At 37.3% G+C, this 19,097-nt stretch overlaps 1 protein-coding gene across 2 annotated transcripts in view; it reads right to left on the reverse strand.

Annotated features, from left to right (window-relative positions):
• Positions 1–12,165: 12,165 nt before the first annotated feature.
• AGMO (alkylglycerol monooxygenase) overlaps positions 12,166–19,097 on the reverse strand; it is a 374,135-nt gene continuing 367,203 nt past the window's right edge. For both annotated transcript variants that reach the window (XM_082662251.1, XM_082662250.1), the window contains exon 15: positions 12,166–13,087. In XM_082662251.1, the coding sequence (XP_082518377.1) occupies positions 13,013–13,087 (75 nt within the window). In that variant the 3' untranslated portion in view covers positions 12,166–13,012. The remainder of the gene's footprint in view (positions 13,088–19,097) is intronic.

A 19,097-nucleotide genomic window follows, 5' to 3' on the forward strand; every position in this document is an offset into this window, starting at 1 on the left:
AAAACATTTGTTCCATAACCTGGTCTTTCTGGAAACACTTAGGAGCCTTACTGCACAGAAATTTCATGGTGATGTGTCTGATTATAGATCTTTTCTTGTTGTTTTTGTTGTTCCTGTGTGTATAAGTTGGTGGGGTTTTTGTTTGTTTTGTGTGTTTTTTGGCGGCTTTCCTCCTCTATCTAGTGTCTCTTCATGAGACAGAGGTTGTAGTAAAAATAACTATGTACTTTGTCCACAAGTAGAGATTCTTGCCTCCCTTACTTAGGCTGCATGTAAACAGTCAAGGAGCCTTGTGTTAAGTTTTGGAACGATTAAAGGCCAAAATGAAATACGCTTTGTTCTAGGGTACCAACTCTTAAATTTTTCAAAGTTCATTAGAGAAAAATTCTCATTTTATTTTCTGGGGCAGAATCACCTGGCTCTTGGCATTTCGTGCTAAATGCAGAGAAGTCTTCCACATAAAATTTTAATGAATTCTTATTTTAATTCCCACATTTCATTCCTATCCATTTCTAGCTGTTGAGATTCCTCAGGGACAAATCTCCTTTTTTCTTATCTAGAGGCACTCCATATTCTTCACTGGGCCCTATGCCAGGCTACTTTACCAGTCACTACTTACCCATGAGCTGGCTCTCACCTCCCCAAAGCTCCTAGCTTTCTAATTCCTCCCCTCCTATTCTCTGCTTTATTTCTAGATACATACTTTTTTAATTCTATTACTCCTAAAGGAATAGATTTTTAGGAGGGAAAGGAGATAGACTTGTAGGTTCAATACATCATTTGATATTGGAAGGCTCCCTCGTTTTTTTCTTTAATTTTAATATTCATTATAACAAAATTACAGGAGTTTTGGATATCTGTGTTTTGATTCTGATGATTGTTTGTTGTATTTAGTTTTAATATAGGCAGCTCCTAAGAAAGAAAACAGGAAACTTTGTTACTTTGTTAACAGTGAATGAGTAGAACTCAGGGATTTCCAAAGCTTCTGAGGGTGTTGTCTATAGAACTTATAGCTAAAAACATACATACAACTATGTTCACAGCAGCATTGTCACAATAGCCCAAAGGTGGAAGCAACCCAACAGCCCATCAATGGACGAAAGGATAAACAAAATGTGGCATATGCATATAATGAAATATTCAGCCTTAAAAAGGTAGGAAATTCTGACACGATACAACATGGATGGGTCTTGAAAACATTACGCTAAGTGAAATAAGCCTGTCGCGTAAGGACAAATATGGTGTGAGTCCACTTTTATGAGGTGCCTAGAATACTCAAAATCATAGAAACAGAACGTAGGGTGGTGGTTTCCAGGGACTGGAGGAAGGAGGAAGGGAGAGTTAGTGTTTAATGGTTACAGAGTTTCAGTTTTGGAAGATGAAAAGTTCTGCAGAAGGATGGTGGGGATAATTACACATCAATGGGAATATACTTAACCACTCAAAAATGGTTAAATTGTCAGTGTTATGTGTATTTTACATCAATAAAAATATTTTTAAAACATATTGGAGAATGTATTTCTTTGGTTCACATATGCTTTTCATTATTGATCACAATGGCATATATTAGCAATTGAGAAGGGTTCTATCTTTATATGTCTACTTTACCCTTTTTATATATTTTCCTTTCTCCCCCCGACTTCAGAGAAAATAAAATTGCTCACATCCGAAACCCACACAGTTGGAAGAAGATCCAAGTAAATGGATCTCATGGTCCCCATCCATTCTACAGGGTGAAAGAGAACAACGGAGCAGGTGTTTGAAGTTTGCAAGTGTTCATTTTTTTACTACCTCTCATGATATTCTGCTGTTTCAATTTCCAACATATAAAATGTTAATTTCATGCTTTAGATGAATCACTTTCCTTGGGGAAAAACCAGACTTAAACACCTTTATTTGTCTAGATTTTGTTCTTGACTTTCAGCTCAGTGAGAGATGATGTAATATATCAGATTCTAGATTCAAATGCTCCCGGTTCTCTTTCAGATCCTTCCATTTAACCACCATATGACTTTTAGCAAGGTGCTTACTCTCTCAAAGGCTCAGTATTCTCAGCTATAAAATGGGCATAATGAATACTTACTAGTGTGGATGTGAAGATCCAAGCAGTTAGTGCACAAGGCAAGAAATTGATAACCTGTTAGCATCTATGACATATTTGGGGGCCAAACTGCAGTTAGATTAGAGTTAATTAGGCCTTTTAGCATCATGGAATTATATTCAAGTAAAAACCCATATAAAATCAATTGTCTTTAATGCCATGAGGGGCACAGAAAAGACAACATAGGGATTTTTTTTCGGTTTATTAAATACAAAAAATTACAATAAAATTGCAAGTACAGTTTTCTAAAATGTGATTGTCTTTGTTAAGCCCATTTTGATTAGACAGAAAACAGCGTGTTCTAATAATTTGCTTAAAATCTGTTAAAAGTAATACCTCCTGGGGAAACAGCCTTTAATTTAATCTCTCCCATCTCCACCAATCTGAATATTTTAACAATTATCCTATATTTAATCTCCATCTCAAATATCAGAATGCTCATTTGAATTTGAATTTCTGAAGCTTTAAAAGAAATAAAATAGTATTTCTCTTTGGAGAAAGGCAAAGGAAGGAAGGAAGGGAAGGAGGGAGGAAGGAGAGAAGGAATGAAGGCAAGAAGGAAAGAAGGAAGGAAGGAAGAAGAGAGAAAGAAAAAAGGTTATTTTATAAAAAGAATCATGAGAGCTACAAATAAATTGTTTTATCATGTGATACTGGTATTAACAATAAAATTTTAAAAAATCTATTCTTTTAAACTTTCCCCAGAATATAAAGTTTAAAAAAATTATGTAAGATTAAAATTCATGAAAGCATTTTTTTAATATTCATATTATAATATACTTTACTTTATCATCTTTAAAAATGCCTCCAAAGTGGTCATCATCTTATTCACTGTTAATCTTCAATGCATATTTTGGTTGAATATTGATTTTAACTAATTTTATCAGTCCCTTTCAGAAAAATAAATTGAAAGGTATGATACATTTAAGTTAGAAAATCTAATGTCTTTCAGTTTGCTTGCCTGTTTTTTGGCAGTAAACACATTGGGTCTCGACTTCATTCTAACTTTATGGTATTTTGTTGAAAAGGCTTCTTATGAATATATTTCTGTTTCTGGTAGCTGAATGAATGAGGCCTAGCATTTCTGAGTATGCTTGACATCTCCTAAACCACATACTTTGGCCATGTATGATATATGGCTCCAGGATAAGTAGTTCTTTCATGAAAGACAGCAGGGCTTCTGCCTTGTGACTGCCAGTCTGCATCCGAAGGAGGCTACCCTTCTCATGGATGCCAGGTGTGAACTGTGAGGGGTGAAGGCAGATGATTTGTCTGAAACTTAATCATATCCAGGGCTAGAACTTTCTTTTTGAAGATTAGAGCCCAAGAGCCTTGTTCAGTAAGGCTCTGAACCAACAGTGAATAGTGAAAACCATGATCTCTAAAGAATATGTGTCTTGTTTTCTATAAGAATAAGGTTAATAAAATTTCAATACCACTGCACTTAAGAGACTTGTTATATTGGCCTAGAATCAAAATTCATTAAGTAGGTTCCAAAAGTTCATGGTATGTATTCTTCCTGTCCAATCTTCTAAATATAGCTCTGTCCCATATAATTTTCAAAACTCTGTATACTGAATTTTAACTGTCCTCATACATAAGCTATTTAGTGGGCAAGATGTCCAGACCCACATGCTGTAGATGAAAACAAACCAACCCCCAAAACTCATCTGTGAGCATTTACAGGTATGTATATCAATATTCTTGTTGCTCTCAATACCTTGGTCATTACAGTTGGAAAGTCTCCCCTTTACTGGAGAAGTCAAGTCTAAGGCTGGTTATTTTTTCGCTAATATTTTGTTGGTAATTTGCCACTTGGTAAAACTGGCTTCAAGAGTTCCAGAAAACACTTGGCTCCCAACAACACAAAGGACCATTGCAAGCATTTTTGGTTAGTGCTGATTGAATGCAGATTGCAGGACTGTTTTGCTAGACCACATTATTCTTTCAAATGTTTCTCCAGTAGTCGCATATTACTTTCTAATGATAATCATTTGCATTCTCAAAGCCCGTTTTTGCCCCTGATGTTTTACGAGGAATTTACTCAGAGTTCATCTCTGTCTTCACTGTGCTTCCCTCTGGTTTGAGTGGAGGCCTGCAGCTTCTGGGCTTTGGCATAGCCATGGTAATAAATGGCTGCAAAGGACCAGTAGGAAGAAACCTATGAAAACCACCCACCATAGGCTCTAGAGCAGGTGATGGGCAAAGTAGAATGCTATCATTTCCCATACTCACAGAAAAAGAAAAAATGAAGGGTGTGCTATGAACTCTATTTCAACACCATACTTAAGAGCTGTTTTTCTTAAGAATGTTACCGCTCTTAGTCTTCTAATGTAATGGAAAAGCTAAACCGAAGGTTAGGCAAGTCAGTTGGATGTTTGGGCCTAGCCAGCTCCCAGTTTTTCTTTTTGTGTCTGCTGCTTCCGCCCCCATATGCTTCTTTCTCTCCACTTCTGGTGGTCAAAGACCTACTCTGCAGATGTTTCTCCCACACAGTGGAAACATTCTCTAATGTGTCTGTACACTTCCCGGCTCTGCTCATATGGGAAAAGGAAAAACTGGAGAGACATAATGAATTTCTGGATTGGTCTTATTCCCTTTTGTGCCTTTCAAAAGTGCTGAAACAGAGAAAAAAATTACTTTAGACCTATTCACCTTTCCCACACTGCTTGCTACAGAAATTGGTTTATAAAGTCATTGTTTTTACTTTTAAAAAGTAAATAAATAATCTTATCATACCATCTTTCAGAAGTCTCAAGACAGCTAGTCTGTGTTAGAAAACTTTTATAATTTGTTTAAATTGTATTTTTTTTTTTTTTTTTCGGTACGCAGGTCTCTCATTGTTGTGGCCTCTCCCATTGCGGAGCACAGGCTCCGTATGCGCAGGCTCAGCGGCCACGGCTCACGGGCCCAGCCGTTCCGTGGCATGTGGGATCTTCCCGGACCAGGGCACGTACCCGTGTCCCCTGCATCGGCAGGCGGACTCTCAAGCACTGTGCCACCAGGGAAGTCCTGTATTGTTTTTAAAATAAGAGTGATAAATGCTGCAGACTTGGAAAATGAGACTATAAGCATATACATAGATTGCATCCTGGAATTTTCAAATAATTTTCATAAAGAGATGCTCTTCCCTATTTGCACAGCGGAGTACAGGACCAGTATGCTGAAAACGCAGGACTCACAGAACACAAAAGAAAAGAGTGGCTTTAATTTTCTCCACTCCCCCTCCATTCTCTCTGTAAAGCCCAAGCCATTTCTCTGCCCTTGAATGACATCTTGAGCAGCATCCATAAACGGGCCGAGTTGTCTTTGAATCTATTTCCTTTAGTCACTTTAGTCCTAAAAATATTCTCAGTTCAAAAATTAATATGCCAATGTCTCTGTTTGAAAACCAACTCTGAACTTTATTAGAGGTTCTTCCTCTCCTGTGACCCCTCCCTCCTGATTTGGCCTGCTGCAGGTGAGAAGTATGTAGTGAACCTGTGAGTGTGTGCTGTGTGCTGTGTGTGTGTGTGTGTGTGTGTGTGTGTGTGTGTGTATGTGTCCTGTAGGAAGGGTATTGGGGTTTTGATCTTGGTTTCTCTTTACTTTATCATGTCTTCTCTGAAGCTCAGAGCTTAGTCATGGTTGAAACCTAAGGGTCAGGAAAGAGCTTTCCTGGCCACCACTGATTTCCTGCTATTTCCCCACACCCTTGGGGGAAAATAAGACTAACTATCCGCTAGGATCTCTCAGGTCAATTCCTGACAAGGGTGATGCCTTCCCAACTGCTACTCCTGGCTCCAACCTCATGTCACCATTGGGCTGTACACCTCCAGCATCTCTTAACCAGCATCCTGTCCCCCCAGCTGTCCTATGCCAGCTCTCACACTCACTGTGGCCTTCTAGTTCATGGGAAAACTTGCAAACGAGACCCAGTGCCATGAGTGTGGTTACTTCCCAAATGCAGCCACTGGCCACTTGGCCAGAGATGGGTCAGACAGAAGTCCACCGAAGCATGCCACAAGCTTCAGAGGATGAATAGCTAGCTCTTAATTGGCTTCTCTGAAGCTTCGCTTACAAAGTTTGAGGGAAGGGGAAGGAAGCACTGCCAACTTTTCCCATGTCAAGCGAGGGACAGGTGGAATCTTCATTCCATCAAGCTCTCTCCAGAAATTCTCTCTCCTATCCTCATTTCCTAAACTCACAAATCTTCTTTTGTGTGAGGAGTTAAGAGTCTTAGCATGAATTTAAGACAGTGGAGGTCTTTCATGGTTTTCTATAATCTCACTTTGGAATTTAGGATTAGCTGGTAACTATTATCTTGGGATTCAGCCAAAACTGAGATTGAAAGATATTGGTTTTACCTTGGGTTAATATATGGTCTTAAATAACTAGGGAGTTCATTAATTCACTCATGACACATACTTATTGAGCACCTCCTGTGTGTCAGTCATTATTTGAGTAGCTGGGGAAACAGGACTATAAAACTATAAGAAATCCCTGCTCTCACAGACACTTAGCGGAGAGTACTAAGTATTCTCTGTTGATTTAAATAAAATAAACAAGAAAGATAAGTAAAACTAAAGCATGCAAGTAATAAGGAGAAAAATAAATAGAAGAATTCTTTGGGGATGTGTGTGTGTGTGTGTGTGTGTGTGTGTGTGTGTGTGTGTGATTTTAGTGAGAGAAAACTTCATTAAGAAGGCATTTGATTAAAGACCTGTTGAGGTTAGAGATCAAATCACACAAACAATATCAGTTTGCTAGGGCTTCCACAGCAATGTACCGCAAACTGCGGGGCTGAAACAACAGAAATTTGTGGTCTCACAGCTCTGGAGGCTAGAAGTCCAAAACTAATGTGTCACTGGGTTTGGTTCCTTCTTAGAGTTGTGAGGGAATATATGTTCCATGACTCTCTCCTAGCTTCTGATAGTTTGCAGGCAACCTTGGTTGTTCTTGACTGGGAGACACATCACCCTGATTTTTGCCTTCACGTTTCCATGGCATTCTCCCTGAGTGTATGTTTGCCCAAATTTCCACATTTTGTAAGAATACCAGTCGTATTGGGTAAGGGTCCATGCTACTCCAGTATAACCTCATCTCAACCTAATTACATCTATTAACTACACTATTTCCAAATAAGGTCACATCTTAGGTTTTCGGCAGGGTGGGGGGTTAAGACTTGAACATTTGAAATTTGGGTGGACACAATTCAACCCATAATGCCAACATCTGGAGGAAGACACTGCAGGTAGATGAAAGAGTACAGATTGATAAACATTTTATGCAAGTTACATATTTAGCATGAATTTTCTGGAAAAAATTCCGTACTTAATTTATCATTAAACATGCATTTATTTATCAATTTTTTGACTTACTGATGCAAATTAGCAGCCTGATGGTTTTGTTCCTGCAGAGTATTGTATAGGACAAGGTAAGGCTTCTTAGTGTGCCACGTGGCTGCCAGATGCCGTTGTTAGACAGTCTCCCCACATCTCCTGCCTAGAAGGAATTAGCCATCCTTAGACACTGACTGTCTTAGCACACAGCGTATTACCAGCAAAGTAAAATGCATGCTGTGTACTATTCCTGAAAGGAGATGTTAGTTGCATTTTGTCTGAATAGGGCAGAGCAGGAGGAAAAGAAACTATTACATATGGACATCTTTCATACTTAACTTTGTATTAAAGTGAGAACTCTCTTCACTGCACATCCACCTTTCACTTTATCACAAGAAGCCCTGGCAAAAGCCAAAAGTACAAAATCCATGTCTATCAAACTTAATCCAGTACATTTTAATTCTGCTATTAATAATATTTCATTAAAAATGAGGGCGTCCCTGGTGGCGCAGTGGTTGAGAGTCCTCCTGCCGATGCAGGGGACACGGGTTCGTGCCCCGGTCCGGGAAGATCCCACATGCCACGGAGCGGCTGGGCCCGTGAGCCATGGCCACTGAGCCTGTGCGTCCGGAGCCTGTGCTCCGCAGCGGGAGAGGCCACAACAGTGAGAAGCCCGCGTACCGCAAAAAAACAAAAACAAAAACAAATAAAACCCACAAAAAAATGAAACATCAGGGGCAAATATAAACACGGCTATGACACCAATATTTTTTGATCACACTTCCTTTTTTTTTAAAGTTATTTATTTATTTATTTATTTAACATCTTTACTGGAGTATAATTCCTTTACAGTGTTGTGTTAGTGTCTGCTGTATAACAAAGTGAATCAGCTATATGTATACATATATCCCCATATCCCCTCCCTCTTGTGTCTCCCTCCCACCCTCCCTATCCCACCCTTCTAGGTGGTCACAAAGCACCGAGCTGATCTCCCTGTGCTATGCCACTGCTTCTCACTGCCTATCTATTTTACATTTGGTAGTGTATATATGTCCACGCCACTCTCTTACTTCGTCCCAGCTTACCCTTCCCCCTCCCCGTGTCCTCAAGTCCATTCTCTATGTCTGCGTCTTTATTCCTGTCCTGCCCCTAGGCTCATCAGAACTATTTTTTGTTTTTTAGAATCTATATATATGTGTTAGCATATGGTATTTGTTTTTCTGACTTACTTCACTCTGTATGACAGAATCTAGGTCCATCCACCTCACTACAAATAACTCAATTTCATTTCTTTTTATGGCTGAGTAATATTCCATTGTATATATGTGCCACATCTTCTTTATCCATTCATCTGTTGATGGTCACTTAGGTTGCTTCCATGTCCTGGCTATTGTAAACAGTGCTGCAATGAACATTGTGGTACATGACTCTTTTTGAATCATGGTTTTCTCAGGGTATGTGCCCAGTAGGGATCATGTTTCCTTTGCCTGCTAGACTTCTGTCCTCTCCCCATCTCACTGACACTTACCTAAGCTTTAAACTTTCAGGTTTTTTTCAGGTTTGTGAGGATATGCAAAATAATCTCATAGTAAAGTATACTTTTCCTTGGATGGCATATCTAAATATCCATGCTTATTTAATCATTATCACCCCATTCTTTTAATTAGCTATAGAAACAATATTCCCTTACATGGTACATCTCTCCTGCGTATTTCTGAATCTCAAGGAGAGGGTCTAGAGAAGTTTTCTTTCACTCTAGATTGCTTATAGCCTCTGTAACTTATCATTAGTAGAACCTTGAACAATATAGACTCTCTGGTACCACTTGAATCTTACGAAATCAGAATTCCAATGTTCCTACCAGCAAGTTTTCATTTTTAAAAAGATCCACGGATAATCCTAGTACATAAAGACAAAGGCTACTTCTTCCTGTGTTCTGCAATGTAAATCTATGCAAGTTAGGATTTTGGATTTATTGATGTTAAAACTAAAGGAGAACACACCTAGGGATTGATAGATACTGGTGAGTCTGGAATGGTTGAAAATCTGACTAAAGAGGTATGACACTTGCAGAATTCTAAAAAGCAGACACAACCCACAAGAGAAAACCATCAGTGCTTGCTTATTTGCTTTTTTTGCTAATGACTTTTTCCAATTGAGTTTTTGGTGAGGGAGAAGTTATCTGTTATGCTATTGAGAAGAAAAGGCAGCAGACTGGAGCAAGTTCTGAAAAAATACCCCAGTAACAGATAGAACATTGTTAAATCTACTTTCCTTGAGGTAGGCTTAAGATGGAGCCTGACACATTCCTTAGTTCTGCTGAAGATAGTGACATGAGAAATGTTTAAGATTCTGAAAGCCAGACTACCTCCGTGTTCTCTATCTTTCCTTGGGATTCTGGAAGCTACAAATGTAAAAATATAGAGGAGAGGGCATAAAAAAGGGAACTCACTTTCTAACTACCGTTGCTCTCCCTAATAAATCACAGTATGTTCATCATAATGTACACCATACCTTAAAGCATTCCACTCTATGGTTCTATTGCAGAACGTACACTGAATAACTGAATCATATATGACCAGTAAAGTGAAACGTGAGAACCTCTGATAAACATTAATGCAAGCAGGTAATGTTAACTATAACAAAGATTCATGTACTTTGGTGATCCACTGAACTTCAGATACTCAAGGACAGATCCACATATTGCTGAATATCATGGCCATGAGATGATTAGATTAAGTTTAACCAAAATAATTAGAAAGAACAAGATGAAGGGGAAGTAAATGACACAACAAATAGAGCTAGAGTAATGGCCCATTTTATCAAATCAAATCAAGTACAGGAATGGACTTCTTTTAGACATATGGCAATCCTATAAAATAACCTAGGCCTTATCACTTTCAGAAAGATCTTATGTTCTGTACTCGTGCACCTAGTCAACTAATCCATCCTGTAACCAAACTACTTTTTCTCTGAACTTTGTTTTGTACCTTGGAGCATCAAATTGAATAGGAAGTTCTCTGAACTTAAACTCCTGAGGCTGTATTCTAAAGTTCTGCCTTGGGTATCTGATATCATGTAAAGGAGAAACATGGCCTTCAATGTCAGAACTCAGAGGTTTTGAATTTTCTTCTGACAATCGATTAAGCATGATAGGTCTGAGCACGTTTTTTAAACTCTCTCAGCCTCAGAATTCTCTTCTGTAAAATGGTATCAACAGCACTTAATTCCCAGGATTTTAGAGAGTAAAGGAAAGAATGCTAATCGAGTATTACTCAATAAACAAATATGTCTTCCCTCTCTCTAGCCTTCCTTATGGTAGATTATCAAACCTGAGAATATTCATAATCATTTCAAAGTCAGTTGACACCTCTCCAGTACAAGTGCTGAGTAATCGATGAACCCTATTTTTAGTGCTTTTCTCTTGAGAGAATGAGAGAGAGAGAGAGGTAAAGTGTTTCCAGTCAAGAGTAAGCATAAATTACATGGCATGACTCAAGATTAATTTACAACATTAATAATAGTTATCTGATCTGTCGTCATGTATTAGTGCTCGACAAGAGAAAACTTGACTGGAAAACTAACAAGGTTGAAGGTGAAGAAAAAAGTGCCCTGATTAACACACACAGGCCTTGGGAATATTACCTATCTGGGAATCACTTCTACTTTCAAAGGCCTGAAAATTCCTAGCTTGAAAATGTCTGCATTTCTAAAAAAATAATAATAATAATTTATAATCATAGTGAGAGTAACTAGGAGAAAAGAAAATAGATTAATTTGAGTTGACTAAAAGAAAACTAAACTTCAGCATAAAAGTATCTTTTATCAATTTTGAATTCTTTATTTCCATTATTAAGCTCATTCCTAGACCACTCCTATAAATTCATATATATTCAAGCATATATACGTTTATACATGACTCATGGTGAAACCAATGAACTGTCATAACACATTAAAAATCTACTTACAGATTTGTGGAAGCTCTCTTTTCTTTGCTGTTCTTGAAGGCTGTAACCTATAGACTGAAGGGTTTTAGGATGTAGAATATGGGTATTCAGAGTTTTTATGCTATAAAATTAGCAATTTCAAGCCAACAGAGGTTCCCCTGCTTTAATACGATTCTAAATATGCCAAGCCCAGCAAGAACTGTTGGTAAGGGAGAAGAATAGGACTAATATCTGTTATGGGTTCAAGTATTTGCTCTAGCTCTGTGTTAAATTAAGAAGTAAAAAAAGATGAATGAAGCAAAGCCAATTCCCTACTTCTGACGCTTGAAATATAATTTGTTAATTTTTTCCATCATGCAAAATTTAATCTTCCTCTGCTTTTCCAGTTTTCAAAATAAATGTGCTTCAGTTTTGCATCATGAGTCCAGACACCTGCAGTTTGATTCTTCTTACTAGTTCCACAACTCTCTGTTCAAAGGTTAGAAAACATATTAAAAATAAGTCAACCGGGCTTCCCAGGTGGCACAGTGGTTGGGGGTTCACCTGCTGATGCAGGGGGCGCGGGTTCGTGCCCCGGTCCGGGAGGATCCCACATGCTGCGGGGCAGCTGGGCCCGGGAGCCATGGCCGCTGAGCCTGCGCGTCCGGAGCCTGTGCTCCGCAACGGGAGAGGCCACGGCGGTGAGAGGCCCGAGTACCGAAAAAAAAAAAAAAAAGTCAACCAACTGATCAGCCTCTTTAAACCAGCAATGAATATAGGCAAAGCTCAGTGAAGGACAGTATTAACTGTTTTAGTGCTTATAACTTTGGTTACTTAAATTGTAAATTTAAATCTAAGAAATACTGGAAGAAGGAAAGAAAAATATTCCAACTGTTTTCAGACCTTCCCCCTTTGAACCATTTCCTGCTTATCTATGTCAGTTCCCTCCTAATGAAATACTTGGCAGATTTTTACAATCCCAATGAATAATATACACACAATGCTTGGGCAATTTTATTTAGAGAGTCTTTTAACATGATTGTGACAATTTAAAATAGCACAGAAATACTGCACACTCCTCAATTTGCCAAAACAAACTGACCAAACGTATTAGACATATGTATCACAAATTAATCTACGGAATAAATGAATTCTGACGAATTCTGGTGATTTTCATTTCAGTGATGTCATTTTCTGTAATGTTACTCCTTAGGTTATATGGCTTTCAAAGGTAAACCTAGCCTTAGGCAGACAACTCATGTAATACATTTTTATGACAACAAATATGTATCCAAGCACAATTTTAGCAGACAGCAAATGAAAAGTTGTCTAAACAATGCTAATAAAATCTTAATTCCTTTTACTGTTTTGAAGTTATCCCTTATTCTCATACTCATTGGCTTAGATGTTACCAGTGGATGTAACATCATTCTATTTGAAATCATCTTCTTTCAACCCTAGCAATAAAGTAACTGCAGCTGACTTTAATTTTAATAGAGAATAATAAATGTGGAAAGGAAGCAAGAGTAGATAAATGTATTTACCTCACATTAGAGAAACAGTTCATATAATCATTATATAAAATTATACTTCCATAGGCAGTAGTAATATATTATTGTTGTGGACAAATGATTAAAACAAGAGAGTTGTGTACAAACGTTTAGTCATTTCCCAGGGTCTGAGACAAGTTGTTTCATGCTTCTTACTCCCCAGAAAGCAAAGCAGATGGAAAAAAAAACCTGAAGAAATAAAATACAGAGAGGAAGAACAATTAAAATTGATTCAATACTTCTGTTCAACTGAGTTAGAAATACCTTTCTAGGGGAAAATGAATATACATATTTTAAGCAATTAAATTATTCAAATTGAATCTAGCAGTTGTTCACTGATAGAATTTAGCCAACCCAGCTTAAAGCATGTTATGTGAAGAGTAGGAGTAAAAAGTTTTGTTTCTGTGGCTTATAAAATAAAATATCCTCACAAATCTGGGTCATTTCTAGGGATGGGGCTATATAAATTAGGCAGTGAATGAAACAGAACTGTCTTCCGGCTTTTGGATACATTGCATGTTGTTTGTATTCTACTAAACAATCTCATTATTTATATAGTTTAAGAAGCCTTCGGAAAAGGAGAAATAAAAACAGTATTAAGGAATCATTTATCCCTGAGGCAATGTGATCTACCATATTATGAACTTAACCCAACATGAATTAAATTCTAAACACTGCTGACTTAACTACTTAATCTTTTGATCTTCCCAGGTGTAAAACTGTAACTGCAAAATTCTCTTTAAAATTGAAGACATACTAAATCATAATAAAGTCATAAGAATTCATTGAGTTTACCCCTTTGCTTTCAAGTAACACCACACATTCCCAATAAATCACCAAAATTTAACCAAGTAAAAGTGTTGACTTCTTATGATCCTAGCAAGAATGATAATACAGCCATCCTCAGGAAGAATTAACCGGTTGCAGAAATTTTCATTGTGTGTCATCTAAATGCCATAAGACCTAAACACACACACACCTTCTGCTCTTCTTGAGGTAAAATCTAGGTACCAGTCATAGTCCTTACACCTCAGAGCTTTCCAAAGTCAACCCTTACCCTTTACCTATAAACTAAAATTAAGCTATAGGATTTCTTTTATGATCTCCATTTTACGTGTTATTAGAGTGATGATGAAAAATGTCCAAACAGCTGGGGATATGGGGAAAGCTGTGAAAGCGTTTCTCCATACTTTTTTTTTACTGTGCAAACCTCTTCCAATGATTAAAATATGACCACTTGCCTCTCCCCAGAATGATCACAATTACTGAAAGATCCATTAAAATGTACCAAGAGACACAGTCAAGCAATAAGATGAAGGCGTGGGGAACTTTCTGGGGTGATGGACTAAAGTGAAGCCAAGGCCATTAACTGAGGCCAGTCATTCATTCACAGAAAATACCCTCAACTGCCATGAATTTGCTATTAAAGCCTGGATATGAAAATAACAACAACAACAAAACCCTCTTAAACCCGGATATTTAGATTAGATGGGTAGGTTGTTCAGTTTCATAGGAACCTTCTTGTTCTTTCTAGAGAACCATTATCCTTTACATTAGCTAATCTGATAGTTTTATTCAAATCCATGTGTTACTTTCAGCCTATAACATCCACAATATAAAAAAGAAATACCAAAAATAAAATCAAAAGTCATTTTGAAGCAGGAGTCAAGAATAATATTAACATTCTGGAGTTGCCTCAGAAATCAAATGCAATATACTTAAAGGCTGGTTTTGATTTTGTTTCTTTTGACTGTACTTCAACTAAAATGACCTCATGGGATTTCTCACGCGGTGCCAAGCAAAGTAATATCAAGATAAGGGATATTTGTGAAAGTTAGTAGATTGTGCAGTGAATTACATTTGTATATGCATATGGGTTAATGTTGGCAGAGGGATAGCTGAGAAGACAGCTTTCAAGTGGGACAGAGATGATAAATCTATGATATCGGGGTGAATAGTTTAATTTGGATCCATAATATTAACTGAGCAACTAATTGATACTTTGTGCTGTGCAAGGCACTGGTATCTGAAAAACATTTGGCAGCAGAAATTTTTATTGGTTTTCAATCTAGTGTCTAGGGTCACATGGATTATTTCATTGGTTGAAGTCTAGGGAGAATGAAACCTCTACAACTGTGTGTAAAATTCTGTATGTCACAATTCTCCTCTTCCCTACTCTCCACCCACTAGACTATCCATACTTTCATCTAGGATCTCTGAAATATTAAGAACCTCTGATCTAACAAGAGTGTGAGAAAGGTTATAATTCAGTACTTGCCTTTGTTGTTAATTCACCACTTCCCAACTAAATCCTTCCACTTTTGAAGCTATAAATCCAGTCCTATTTCCTTAAGGACCCATCCCTAATGAAAACACAAAGATCTTATCGTATTACCTAAAATGCTTTTACCTTCTTACCAAAAAGTGCAATGTTGCACAGTTTGTAGTTTTATTTTGTTTCTCTATTTTTGGTTTTCTATTTTTTCAGGCCCCTATTTATTATGCCTCCAAATGGAGGAGAAAAGCTAATGAAGTGAAGGGGTCAGATTCACATGTAAGATTAATGCACAGTGAAACCCTTGCTTAGGCTGGGCATTGTCTTAGATGCCTTTACTAGATTATAATGTTTTATTCTCACAGCAAACTTGGAGAATTGGTATCCAGTTTACTGGTGAGGCAACGGGAACTCATAATTTATGTGGTTTACCAAGCAGTCACAAAACTACTAAATATCAGAGCTTGTATGATGTTTTTGTTTACTTAATGTCCCCCAGAAAATCAAACTACACATCCTGGCAAGTTAGTTCAGTGAATATGAACATCAATAGTGAATTCATTTTCTCTTTTTTAGTAATCACTGTACTTTTTTGCCACTAACTACTAGGTTTCTAAGACCTTTTCACAATCAATATTTTAAGCATAAAGTGGATTTTTTTATATATAATGAAATCCAGATTGGCACAAGATCATAGAAATTCAACGCAATGAATATGTCTTTCTCAAAATATGCATGACCCTGAAACAGACACCCAGTTTTATTAGAAAATAGTTAAACAGGAAAACACAGATTTGCTTTTATATTTTTGAATGTGTGTATATACTTATAATAGATCTAAACATACATTTCATATATAATTTTAAGCTGGAAAACTACTTAACATGAACTCAATATGATCACTTGATTATTATAGTCATTTCATTTTAAATTTTCCCTTGTCCAATCTTCCTCTTGATTTTTGTATTAGGTTGTTCATTTTAGTTCTCCATAGCTGATCAGATTAAAAGTGTCATTTGAGATAATTGCTCATTAACATATTTCTCAATCAACTATTTGTACAATGAAGGCAGGGGAATTACTAATTAGGCCAGTGTAAGACTACATGGCAACCACAGCACTTTTTCTTTGCAATATTCTTCCCTAATCTGTAGATATGATGCTTCCAGATACGTACAAACTCAATGAACACTTATTTTATTCTAGGTCTGGGCAAGTCCCATGATTTTAACAGCTGGATTCAAAATATGAAACAGAGGAAGTTCACTCTTGGTGTCAAGCCCTCTCTGTGTAACACATCATTAGTGGCCCTTGTCTTCAGGCTATTTCCTTGACTTCCCAGGGCCCTCCACTCTGATGCCTGAACTTCGGCCTGTACAGATGCGCTCCACATTTTCTCCGCCCCTTTCCCAAAAGTTCACCAATTGGCAGGTGGCTAATCTGAGCCATTAATCCATAATAAAATGTCAGTGGGAACTGATATGTCATTCTGCTGCTCCTCTCCATTAAGTCTGTGTTTTTAGAGGCCTTATTAAAAATGGAGGAAATCAGGCATCTAATCCTTTTTTTTAACGTTAATTTACAATGTTGTATTAGTTTCAATGTACAGCAAAGTGATTCAGTTATACATACATATATACATATATATCTATGCTTTTTCAGATTCTTTTCCATTATAGGTTATTACAAGGTATTGAGTATAGTTCCCTGTGCTATACAGTTGGTCCTTGTTGGTTATCTATTTTACATAGAGTAGTGTATATATGTTAATCCCAAATGCCTAATTTATCTCTCACCCCTCCCCTGCTATCCCCTTTGGGAACCATAAGTTTGTTTTCTATGTCTGTGAGTCTATTTCTGTTTCATAAATAAGTTCATTTGTGTCATCTTTTTAGATTCCACATATAAGTGATATCATATGATATTTGTCTTTGTCTGGCTTACTTCACTTAATATGATAATCTTTAGGTCCATCCATGTTGCTGCAAATGGTATTATTTCACTCTTTTTCATGGCAGAGTAACATTGCATTGTATATATATGTATCACATCTCCTTTATCAACCTGTCAATGGACATTTAGGTTGCTTCCACGTCTTGGCTATTGTAAATAGTGCTTCTGTGAACACTGGGGTGAATGTATCTTTTCAAATTAGAGTTTACTCCAGATATATGCCTGAGCGTGGGACTGCTGGATCATATGGTAATTCTATTTTCAGATTTTTAAAGAACCTCCATACTGTTCTCTATAGTGGCTGCACAAATTTACATTCCCACCAACAGTGCAGGAGGGTTCCCTTTTCTCCACATCCTCTACAGCATTTCTTATTTGTAGACTTTTTAACGATGGCCATTCTCACTGGTGTGAGATGATACCTCATTCTAGTTTTGATTGCATTTCTCTAATAATTAGCGATGTTAAGCATCTTTTCATGTGCCTGCTGGCCATCTGTATGTCTTCTTTGGAGAAATGTCTATTTAGGTCTTCTGCCCATTTTTGGATTGGGTTGTTTGTTTTTTTGATAGTGAGCTGCATGAGCTGCTTGTAAATTTTGGAGATTAATCCTTTGTCAGTTGCTTCATTTGCAAATATTTTCTCCCATTCTGAGGGTTATCTTTTCATCCCGTTTATGGTCTCCTTGGCTGTGCAAAAGCTTTTAAGTTTCATTAGGTCCCATTTGTTTATTTTTGGTTTTACTTCCATTTTTCTAGGAGGTGGGTCAAAAAGGATCTTGCTGTGATTGATGTCATAGAGTGTTCTGTCTGTTTTCCTCTAAGAGTTTTATAGTGTCTCACCTTACATTTAGGTCTTTAATCCATTTTTAGTTTATTTTTGTGTATGGTGTAAGGGAGTGTTCTGATTGCGTTCTTTTACATGTAGCTGTCCAGTTTTCCCAGCACCACTTATTGAAGAAGCCGTCTTTTCTCCAGTGTATATCCTTGCCTCCTTTGTCATAGATTAGTTGACCATAGGTGCGTGGGTTTATCTCTGGGCTTTCTATCCTGTTCCATTTATCTATATTTCTGTTTTTGTGCCAGGACCATACTGTCTTGATTACTGTAGCTTTGTAGTATAGTCTGAAGTCCAGGAGCCTGATTCCTCCAGCTCTGTTTTTCTTTCTCAAGATTGCTTTGGCTATTCAGGGTCTGTTGGATTTCCATTCAAATTGAGAAATTTCTTGGGCTAGTTCTGTGAAAAATGCCATTGGCAGTTTGATAGGAATTGCATTGAATCTGTAGATTGCTTTGGGTAGTATAGTCATTTTCACAATGTTGATTCTTCCAATCCAAGAATGTAGTATATCTCTCCAGCTGTTTTTATCATCTTTAATTTCTTTCATCAGTGTCTTATAGTTTTCTGCATACAGGTCTTTTGTCTCCTTAGGTAGGTTTATACCTACGTATTTTACTCTTTTTTGCAACCGTAAATGGGTGTGTTTTGTTAATTTCTGTTTCACATTTTTCATCATTAGTGTATAGGAATGTTAGAGATTTCTGTGCATTAATTTTGTACCCTGCTACTTTACTAAATTCATTGATTAGCTCTAGTAGTTTTCTGGTAGCATCTTTAGGGTTCTCTACATATAGTATCATGTCATCTGCAAACAGTGACAGATTTACTTCTTTTCTGTTGGATTCCTTTTATTTCTTTTTCTTCTTTGATTGCTGTGGCTAAAACTATGTTGAATAACATGGTGAGAGTGGGCAACCTTGTCTTGTTCCCGATCTTAGAGGAAATGGTTTCAGTTTTTCACCATTGAGAACGATGTTGGCTGTGGGTTTGTCACATATGGCCTTAATTAGGTTGAGGTAAGTTCCTCTATGCCTACTTTCTGGAGGGTTTTTATCATAAATGGGTGCTGAATTTTGTCGAAAGCTTTGTCAGCATCTATTAAGATGATCATATGGTTTTTCTCTTTCAATT

The sequence above is a fragment of the Grampus griseus genome, assembly GCF_964374135.1.
Source record: "Grampus griseus genome assembly, chromosome: 9".
NCBI lineage: Eukaryota > Metazoa > Chordata > Mammalia > Artiodactyla > Delphinidae > Grampus > Grampus griseus.